Source organism: Zonotrichia leucophrys, chromosome Z (genome assembly GCF_028769735.1).
Source record: "Zonotrichia leucophrys gambelii isolate GWCS_2022_RI chromosome Z, RI_Zleu_2.0, whole genome shotgun sequence".
Taxonomy (NCBI): Eukaryota; Metazoa; Chordata; class Aves; order Passeriformes; family Passerellidae; genus Zonotrichia; species Zonotrichia leucophrys.
The window spans coordinates 74,845,039-74,856,177 of record NC_088200.1 but is presented as its reverse complement, the minus strand read 5'-3'; the positions used below and the strand labels follow the sequence as shown (position 1 = coordinate 74,856,177).

Genomic DNA, 11,139 nt, shown 5'->3' with positions numbered 1-11,139 from the left:
GGAGGAACCACTCTGGGCTTCCATTGCTTACAGAGGCATCCTTCTCTCCTCAATTCTTGGCAACTTCTGCTTCCCCTTCTCCTGCAGCACAAAACTGGGCTCAGAACACTGGGACTACATTAAAGCAGTGCCCACAGACCTAACTGCTCACTCAGATCTTGTTCATGAAGGTGAAAATAAAACGTTTGCATGCTGAAGACTTTGACATTTCTGCCTATTGCCTCAGCCTAACATTCAGTATTTCAAATGCACCTTAAATGGATGCTCACACTGAATCTCAGGAAGACAGACTCTTTATTTGTCTTGGAGTTAAGCTTGAAAAATACTCAATAATGCAGGAGGCAATTTCAGCTGTGGGGTAGGAAGAAGACAGAGGGACTAAAACCAACTCCTCCAATGGAGTTCAAGAACTGGCAGACATGATAAGGTGTCAGGAAAAGCAGAAGAAAAACACTCCAAAACACACAAGCAAGCAAGCAAGCAAACAAACAAACGAACAAACAAACAATAACAAACAAAACAAAACCCCCAAAAGACAAACACCCCTCCTAAAAAAAACCCAAACCCTCCAAAAACCCAAATAAACAAAAAAAAAAAAACAGAAAAACCCAAACAGCCAAACAAACAACACAAAAAAACCTCCAAAAAACCCAAAGCACACCTAAGAGACTCAACCCAACTGAAAAACAAACCTACACAAATAAAACCAAACCTCCTGAAAAATCAATCAGAACTAAAACTAAAAAACAAGACAGAAACAAACAACAAACCGCAGAAACCAAGGGGAAAACCCCCAAACTCAAAACAAATCCCAACCAAACCCAAATAACCAACCAAAAAACTCCCCAAAAATGAATAAAACAAAGAAAGAGGAAACAAGCCAGATCTAAGCCACTGCTGAGATGGAGGTGCCACCAATATCTGCTGGCAGCAATATTTTGTAATTCCGACCCATAGGTATGAAATTCACTAATTTGGCATCACAAAAAGTATCCTGAAGGCTGCCAATCCTGCAGCTGAAAGCAAAGAAGAAACTTCCACTGAACTGGGAGAAAAAGAAGCCAGAAAGAAAAACCTTTTCGTGTAGTCACTGCAGAATATTTGCATCTACCAACTTACAGTGAAGGTTAAAAAAAAAAAAAGCCCAAAAAACGTAAAAGTAGGAAAATATTAAAATGCTAGAATAATAGAGATCACACAAAATAAAATCAGGGAGTGAAATGTTAAATTTAATAAGCTTCCTGCTCTTACAGCAACATTTTGTGTTGAACTGCTAAAAGTACTTTAAAGGAAGGCAAGTTCACTTGAATGATGGTGCCAGAAGCTGCAGCACTTTTCTGTTATCTCTCTGCTCAAGAATAATCCATCTGTGTACAGGCACAGCAAAGGGTATCTCACAACCTGTGTGTTTAATGCAGGTCTGAGGCGTGTGTGTGCTGTGCAATATCAAAACCTTCTAAAATCCTATTTTTCTTGGTTCTCGACACAACAGAAAATAAGTTTCTCTGTGGTAAAGTGTTTGAGAAAGGAATGTTGAAGCACAACGGCCTCACTGCCCACATTTTGGTGCCAGAAAATGTGATTTTACAGAAAGCATCCCGCAGGAAGCTGATGCCATGAAGGCACAGAGGCTGGGATGATTCTTGCTCTCTTCCTTGGCTGTTCAGGAGACTCCAAAACGTGATGTGGATCAGTTTTCACTTCCACCTAATAGTGGTGAAATAAAGAATTCAGAGAGTCGTGTTCTACTAATCATTACATTCTCCAATAAATCTCTTGTTTCTTTAATCTTACCCCTCTTCCAAAAGCTGGGAGTGTAATTTACTTCCTTCCTGATACAGGCTTCTTGCACTCACATTTGTATCCTGTTTTTCCTCATACCTTTGCATTCATCAATCACATTTTGTCTCATATAAGCTTGTAAAATTTACAATAACCCACAGCCCAGAGAAGTAATCCTGAATATTTAAATTCCTACTGAGACTTAATTGACTGTAAATACATTGACCACAAATTAAAAATCACATGGTGAGACACAGCTTCACACTTGGTGTGGAGAAGAAATAGCAATAATTGATTTTTACAACTCAGCCACCTACAGCACAAACATAAACACCACTTATCCCAGCAGCTGAAAATGGAACCACAGACCTTATTTGTACACACTACAAGTGATCTTAAATTAATTGTGCTGCTGCTTGAGGTGCAAGTACTGGAAAACAGTTCAAGCTGCAAGAGACAAGGTGGCGTTTCCTCTGGTGATTCTGAAAATGACCCAAATCTTTCCATCTATCCATTTAAAAGTTCTAAATGATCACAAGTGAAACAAGCCAAAAATCTTTGTTCTCCTCTCTGTTTAAAAATTGGTGGCCAAATCACACATTCTGTGTAAAACACAATTCATCTTCACCTTTTTTGTTTTCAAACTCTAGTCCAAGCTAAAAGGTCTGGCATTGCTTATTGTTATGATTATTAGTATCAGTATCCAAATGATTAAAAAAAAAAGACTGCTGGCCATTTTTATTTCATTTTCCTATAAGGGTAAATAATATGTTAATATATCTCTTTATGACTCTAGTGTTTTAGGAAATGCTCTAGAGGTGTTTTACACCTGCATCTCACACTCCCAAACCAAGGGGGGTTTTCCCTCCTAGGAGGACCACTAGGAACCATTAAATATGTGTGAATTTAATTTATCCAAGGTACCCTGCAATTCATTTTTCATTTCATTGCTTTTTATTTTTTAGTTTCCTCTGTGATTTTTTTGCTGGTAACAATCACTCAGTTTCAGGACAGTCTTCACTAACACATTTCAGTTTTAACCACGACTAAACCCAAAATGATTTTTTTCTGAAATATTTCAGAGATGAAATTTGGGTTGAACACTGCACATCTTGCAGTCTACCAGTGCAAACCAAAGCAGCTGATTTTATCTATGATATTTTACATAAAAACGTGTTATTCTCAGCACCGAGAGAGGATTTCTCTCTACATTGGCCTTTCCTGATGACAAAACCCACGATCAAGTTCTTTACTGTGTTTCAGAAGAGGATCCCTAAAAAATAATTCCTGTATTTATGGTTTTCTAAGAGCAGAGTGACAACTTATAAATAGCAAAAGTAAGAGATCTGATTTAATTCAGAATAAGAACAAATTTTTTTTTTCCTGAATTGAGGAGCTCCTTCCACATCCGGAATTCCAAGTCACAGCAATACCATCTTTTAAATATAAATTTAATGTTTTATCTCTGGTCAAGGAACACCACGTGGAAGGACACTGCAACAGGCACCTTGTTTGGTGTTGAAAAATGAAAAAACACTTTTACACTTAAAAGAAAGAAACAAAACCAATTAGAAAAGCCAAAAACAAAATGTTTGATCCCCAGCTAAACATTGTCTGAGATGCTAAAGGCCAGGTCTGCTTTTAGATGATCTGTAGGAATTGCACTGTTATTAATTACATCTGTGTCACTTTGTGGGGAACATAATTATCTGAAGCTCAAGAGTTCATAACTGTGAGAGAAAGTTGCTAAGTTCTGCACATGATACTTAAAGGAATTTTTTTAAGAAATTCAAATTTTGTAAGACATATTACTTATATGAATTTTAAACCAGGTAAGCAGTTTTTATAATAATTCTATTAAATGCAGATAGAAGGGAAAACAGAGTATTTCAAACATGACAAGCCAAAACATCCAAGATGTATCACATTAAAGGCCCTCAAACTAAAAATCCTTTCATTTTTAGAATTTAGACTTAATTTAGAATCCAGAGAGAGGACTGAAAGCATTTTCCCCAGATTGATAAACCTGATTTTGACACACAGTTGATTCTTTGGAACAGCTGATTAATTCCTCAAGATGAGCAGTTTTAATTTGTTCCAGCAGTTAGGGGCAGTAAAAGCATTGCCACAACTGCAAGGTGGGACTGTTGAGCCCAGCAGATCCTGGATAACTTCACTTTTCACCAGTTGACTTTATTGCTGGTATTTAGGGAAAGGAACCCAAACAGGAGAAAACCACAAACTACTTATAGATCTTTCTACATGATAATACCCTCTCTCACAGTGTAATAGCTCAAACCATTTTTTAAAAAATTGAATATTTTAAAATGCAGTGTGATACTGCTGAGGACAAAAATGCACACACACACACCAATTCTGCAAAGAATTAGAGCTATAATTTTATTGAGTATTCCCAGACTGCTCCACTGTGGTGGGTGCACTGACAAACCCTGGTTACTTCATAAATACCAACATGAATTATATAAACTCAGAGGGGGAAAAGTCCCCTTAAAAATCTTATTCCCAAAGTTTCTCCAGGCAGCAAAGCTGCTGTCTTTGCTCACAAGCTGCAGGTGCAGCCCTGGTGATGTTTCATTCTCCCATCACCATGTTTTCACAACCCAGGACGGTGCTCAAGCTTCTGGCACTTCTCTGTACCTGCCCTGCTCAGAATTTTGACCTTTTCCCTCCTTCCCCTGCTGCCCTGGAATTGAGGCTGGCTGTGAACCTGAGCCCAATCCAGCTGACTCTGCCCTTCTGTTGCAGTTTGTGACATTTGGGAATGCTGCAGAAATGGGGAACACGGGAGGAGGATCAGCACTGAGGGGAGGATGGTGGATCCTGGCACAGAGAATGAGGTGCGGCTGCTGCAAGGGGGGAGACAAAACATGGGAAAGCTCTGGAAAACCAGGAGACTGTGAGAGTGTCAAGGGGAGAGCTGAACGAGTTCCAAGGGGCTAAAAAGAAACAAGAAGTTTTTAGACTGACAGAGATACAGGTGCTGGTTCTGCACAGACCAGGCTGAGCCACAGCACATCCTCAGGCTCCAGCTGTGACATTCCACAGCTGGAATCGGGATCCCTCCTTCCCTGCACAAATAACAACCTCAGCGGACAATTCACTCCAAAATGGCTTTAAAGAGGTGCTGGGGGATTCCTCCCTCCTCGTCTTCCTTCCTTTCACTGCTGTAACCAAATGCTGCATTTATACACGGCTCTGGAATACAAACTCTATTTTTTAACAATGTGTCATGCCATGACTTTACTGTAAATATGGTCAATATTAACTATGAACTAAAATAGTACATTACAGAGATATTTTACAGCCTTACACTGCACCTCACAAATCCATTTTCTTTTCAGTGTAAGTAGTTCACCATTTCTGTTTCAAAATTCAGGAGATGCATGTTACTACTTTTTAATTTTCTGGCTTTGCTTATTCTCGGTTAACTTAAGCAATAAACTTTGATTTATATTTATTTACATATGGTAGATATATATTTGTTATATATTCATATATAACCAATATAAATGTTTTTAATATGTATATACACATTTATATGTATTTTCCCGCCTAACTTTACTGAAAATATATATTGAAATATATATTTGTATCTCAAATAGTTATGCTAGGCAGGAAAATAAAGTCCTTTTTGCTCATGTGCCTTACTGTAATAATGCTCTCCTGAAGCATTAGGTCAGCTCTACTATGGCAAACAAGGCTACAAATAAGACTTGAGAGCAGTATGGATTGAGGTAAAACGAGCACGAGCAGCTGCCACTAGATGGCAAGACAGGCTCACATTACTTTGCAGGGCTGGGTTCGGGCTGGTTTTTATTTTTTTTCCCTTTATATAAGAGGAATATGTAACATTTGTATTTCAAACATGGTGTCGACACTTCTCTCCCATGCCATTCCAAGTTTATCTGGTGATCTGAAGTTGGTGAACGAAGCCAACCACTTGAAAAGCCCTTTAGAAAACACAGGCACCACAGAAATAATGTTTACTGGTAAGTTGAACTGGAAGATTATAAAAAAAATTATCTCTTTAATCTCTTAAAAGAAGAGATTTTTAAGAAATGTGCTGAAAAAAAGTAATGTGTTTTAAGAAAGGGCGCTTCACTTATGTGTGAAAAGGTAGAGACAAGTGTCTAAGACAACACCTAAATGAACACACACTCCCAAACTTCCCTCTGGCCTCTGCTCATTTGCTTACTAACACCATCACTGTTCACACAGATCAAATAAATGGTCTGCAAAAACACAAATGTAGCATCTCTCAAATTGTTTAGCTGCCTTAAAATATCAGTGAAGAGCAGGATGGAAATGGTCCTGAGTACCTGAAGAGCAGCAGTTGCACCTGCAAGACTGGATGTGGAAACCTGAAAGTCTCTGAATTCTATGACCTGTGGAAGATTTAACTGACTGTAACTGAGTTTGTAAGAGCCTTGTGTAAAGCTGTGGCTGCTGGCATTACCTACATCCACTAACATCAGACACAAAGGTAATTCTTTATTTTTTAATTTATTATTTAAATTATATATATATATATATATATAAATAAAAATATATATATAATATATATATTATATATATATATATATATATATATATATATATATATATATATATGTATATAATTATATATAAATTATTTAAAATAATTATTTATTTTAAATATTATTTATTTATCCTGTTCAGTCTTTCAGTTGCTCAGTTGCTATGTCAGGGTCAGAGAGGGCTCCAGAACCAGGGACAAAGAGCAGGTCACGCTGATATCCATGACTGGCCATATGAAGAAACTAACACATGACGTGGATTAAAAAGGTCTAAAAATTACTCAGAAAATGTCCCAAATGACTTTATTTTTTAAATCACAGTAGCTAAGTGCCTTCCTCACACTTTATGTCCAGGATGTTATAGTTGGGAAAACTGGAAAAGTATGAGGTATTTCCAGACAGGCTGGGGCTGGTTGGGCACTTCAAACATGCATCAATAAATGCATCTCACCTCTATGCAATCCAGTCTGGTTTCATTACTTCTAGTGCCCAAAGCAGCTTTTTGGGTTACACTATTTGGAGTTAAAGTGTCCTGTATGGTAGAACTCTTGCGCCCCCCACATTCAATTCTTGCTCCTAATGAACCAAGAGCACGTAGAGTTTCTGTTTCACACAGTCACTTCCAGAGTCCCTCTGCTGCTCAAATTGAGAGAAGATGCAGACAAAAAGTATGTATATGAACTTAAAGCTACATTCAAACACAAACAGACCAGTGGAGGAAACTGAGGCACATGCTAACTCCACTGGTTTTTCAAATTTCACTTTTGACAGTGCAAACAATTTCCATTGAAAATGAAAAAACCTACAAACAAAACGTCAAAACCTCATTTATTTGATATAAACAGCTGTGTACAACCCCACCACTGTGGCATTTTTCTGGACAGTCACCACTGTCCAAATGATGGGTCTGTAGTGACCCATCATTTCTTACCTAAACTGAAGTATTAAAGTACAACTACAGAGAGATATAAGACAAATTCAGCTGCTGGCTGCAGAACCTCTGCCTCTGTAGAGCAGGCATGAAGTGCCACAGGTTGCTAATTAACATCAGTGCTAATGGTCTACCTGCATGAGAAAACCTCATTTTACAAAGAGCAGAGTTTTACCACATACTGTCTGAGAAACAATTCTGTATTTTTCTACCTCCACATGCTACACTAGCAGACTGCATTATTTTTTTTTAAATAAAATATATTCCTTTTCTTCTATAAAAAATAAATGTCTCAAAAATCATGTTAGAGGTCAGCAGTGCCAACCAAAATCGACTCCTGTTGTTGTTTCTCCATTCCCAGCACATTTCCCTCCTGGCCCGTGACATTCCCCTGCTGTGACAGGAACAAACTGCAGCAGCAATGATCCCACCTTGCTTACATCCTTGTGAGTGCTCAGTACCCACCCAAAACACGAGTGCAAGAGGGAAGAAATTACTTTAAATCATCTGTGACCCCTGAGTTCTGCAAGCAGAGCTGGCAGGTGCTGGCTGTCAGCAGCTTCAGCTCAACCCTGAAAGCAACAACAGGCACCCTTACCATTCCAGGGTGACCTTCCAGATACATTTCGGGCTAAAGGAATTAAAATGTTAATTTTTTAATTGTTAAAGGCCTTTGTGGAGCAGAGTCTCAGTGCACCAAATATAGACACAAGCACCTCTCTCCTGCTCTGCCCATGTGGGAGAACAAACTGTCTGCTGCCATCATCTGGGAGTGAGGGGCAGGTCTCAGCTCCATAGAGTGAGGGCTGCCAGCTCTCACACCCAGACAGATGAGCCTGTTCTCTGTGGTTTGTTTTACCCTGGGATCACGGGAACTGCAGGAGAGGATAGAGAAGGAGCCTGTCCAGGTAAAGGTCTAGCAGAAGAGCAGCACCCATGAAGGAAGGAGGAGGGAAGGAAACTCACTGTGAGTTTCCCTTTTTCGCCTGTGATTTCACCTGCCTTTCACAGCGGCAGATGATGCCCAGACACATCAATGCACCCACTACCATACCCCATTTCCAATCTCAAGCGTTCTTAAGCGCACAGCTACAGCAAGAATTAATAATGTCTTGGAAAATGTTCCTTTTCACTCTCAGGCCTCGTAAAAAGAGCAGGATGATGTTGTGGCTTCAAGTTAGACTCAAGACAGATACTGGCATACAATGAGACTTTACCCGCACTCAGCTTTCTATCAGATTGTCTGGCTTACAACTTCAAAGATCTGGAGTGGCTAGAAGTCTATTCACACTTCTAAAAACAAAACTCCCACATCCTCCTTCTGCAAAACCTTTAAAATAGTTACTCTCTCCTCTGTACTTCACACACTTGTCCTATCTGTGCCCCTTCCCCATTTAGTAGTCATCACAGACAATAACAAAGAAAGTTAGCTCCTCTGACATCAGAACTGAAGTGGGAGGCTGAAGTAAAAAAATTTTTTTTAAAAAAGCGAAACATTGATATAATCTAAAAATTAGGACCAAAATTATGTACAAAAGAGCCTACCTAACCAGCTGCTCAAAGCACTAAAAGCAGAAATAAATTAATTAATGAGTTCTGCCAGCTCCCGAGAATTTTGTGACTGGCAGCAGCCAGATATTTTCCACTTCACTTCCAAGTGTCTTTTCATTCATGTGTTACAAATCAAGCCTCAGTTTGCCAGTGTGGATGGAAAGCACTGAGTTTTGGTGAGGAGGAGATGTAAGCCCAGCCTGGGAGCAGCGCAGCCTCAGGTCACAAACATCACACTGGGCTTGCACTGAAATGTCATTTCCTCCACCATCACATGCTGTGCTGTGACTGCCCCAAGTGCTAAATGGGAGTTCAGCTCCACGGAGGACAGGCCTGAACAGAGGCAGCACATGGTCTAAATCCCTGACTTAGCTTTTCTAGGCAGTGGGGTTGAGGTCTTCAAGGTGCAGGGCAATGCTCAGTGGGATGTTCTGCATTGCCCAGGCTGAATTCTCACAAAAGCTCAGGAATCTGGTCTGTGCTTTAGCAGAACACAACCAACAACATTCTGACTTTAAAATCTCCACGGAATGGTACGTATATTATCATAAGAAATTATTTAAATATTGTACTCAAGCATTTTTTGATCTCTGCTAAAAACCTGGCACCGTTTCTTGTTCTGTGTGCTGTACTACTTCATAAATTAAATACTCATCAGTCAGGTCCCTTCCTTCCCACCTGTCCACTTCTGTTCAAAAATAAAACTCTCAAATATTGCACCACACAGTGAGACATAGTTCAGAACAGGACCTTTTCTACAGACTTGCAAACAGTATTACAGAGGATTTTCTATCCTAAAATTCCTGTAATCATAATTTTTTTTTCTGAATACCTGAAAAAACCCCGGTGGTACTGGACCTACTGGCATGCCATCTCCTGGGGGAATGTTTCCTAGCACTGGGCTGGGAGCTGCTGCAGCACTCTGAAAAGAACAAAGGGAGAATAAACCTTTGTCATTGCATGGTAGGCATTAAACTCCCCCCAAAAAAACCCCAAACCTGACCAAAGTGCAGAAAATAATTATCTGGATATGTCATTATGCCACTGTTTCATCTAAAGGTAAATTAAAATTGTTTAGCCTTTTGTCTATACGAGTACCATGATCTGTTGAAATAACAAATGTATTTTGAGGGGAAGGATGCCAGATATTGCACAGGCCAATTAGGCAAAGCTTGACTGAATTTTAAAAAATGTTGTATCTGAGTGTCTCTACATGCACCAATGTGAATGTAAGTTGCATACTTCTTGTCTCTGCATATGAACAGTCTCACACATGCACAAGGATATATACAGAGCATAGAAAAAGTAATTTATGCATTTTATCAGCAATTTCTAAGCACTTTAAAGATAATTTCAGCAGCCTGTAATATTTTTTAAGAACAACAACAAGCTTCAAAACAGGGCTGTTATAAACAGTACAAGAAGGGATGCTCATGATTCTGCTGGTAATGCTCAAGATTTTACCAACCCCAAAAATAACCACCATGACAAATTAGAAGAATTCAGGTTACGTTTTTGGAAGGGAAAAGAAAAAAGGGATTTCTAAGGAGTGAATCAGAGGATGAAATTAGTTACCTTTGCAAATCCTTCAGCTGGAATAAGCGAGTAAAGAATATTGCTCCTGGCAATTTTCATGCAGGAGATTGTCACAGAAAAGAGAAGCCAAACTGTTTCTGTTGCCATGTGCTGGAACCTCAATTACTTTTAATTTCTAGCATTCTTCCTTCCTACAATGTGTTTCTGTATGGCATGAGGCTGAATCACCTACAAATGCTCAAAGTCTTGAGTGAAAGTACTGGAGCACACAGAATGCTCCCAGAGCCACTGGCAGGTTACTAATGACCTGCCAAAGCCTGCCCTGCAAAACACACAGATATTAAATTATCACTCCATTTATTGTGCACGCACACTCGATACCCTAAAGATGCAGATCTGGAAATTGCATTTCCAGGTGTTTGGCACAACACCTAGGAAAGGAAAGAATGCTGCTGGAAAGATCTGAAGACTGGCACAAAAGGAGGGATGACCTTTTTCAACCAAGCAGAAAGGAAACATTCAGTTAATCACCACATATTTTTTCATGGCTTAAGCTGTGTTTTAGAATCAAAGTTCTGAACAACTAGCAGTAACATATTTAGCATCCAAGCTGAATGTTCTTTGGAAAAGTCTGGAATGTATCACTGAAATATAAAGTCTGCAAAAGATGCTGGATTTCAAAATGAGTGCAAAGCTTTTATTCATGAAGAAATCATCTAATAAAGGGTATTGTCTATGCAAGGATCAGTGCTGAAACACTGTAGAATTGCAGCTGACAGG

At 39.2% G+C, this 11,139-nt stretch overlaps 1 protein-coding gene across 4 annotated transcripts in view; it reads right to left on the bottom strand.

The window, feature by feature from the left end:
• SSBP2 (single stranded DNA binding protein 2) overlaps window positions 1-11,139 on the bottom strand; it is a 134,963-nt gene that overhangs the window by 34,895 nt on the left and 88,929 nt on the right. For 2 of the 4 annotated variants that reach the window (XM_064736661.1, XM_064736662.1), the window contains exon 5: window positions 9,656-9,745. The exons of the other annotated variants lie outside the window; for them this stretch is intronic. In XM_064736661.1, coding sequence (XP_064592731.1) covers window positions 9,656-9,745 — 90 coding nt within the window. The remainder of the gene's footprint in view (window positions 1-9,655; window positions 9,746-11,139) is intronic. 4 annotated transcript variants of the gene reach the window in all.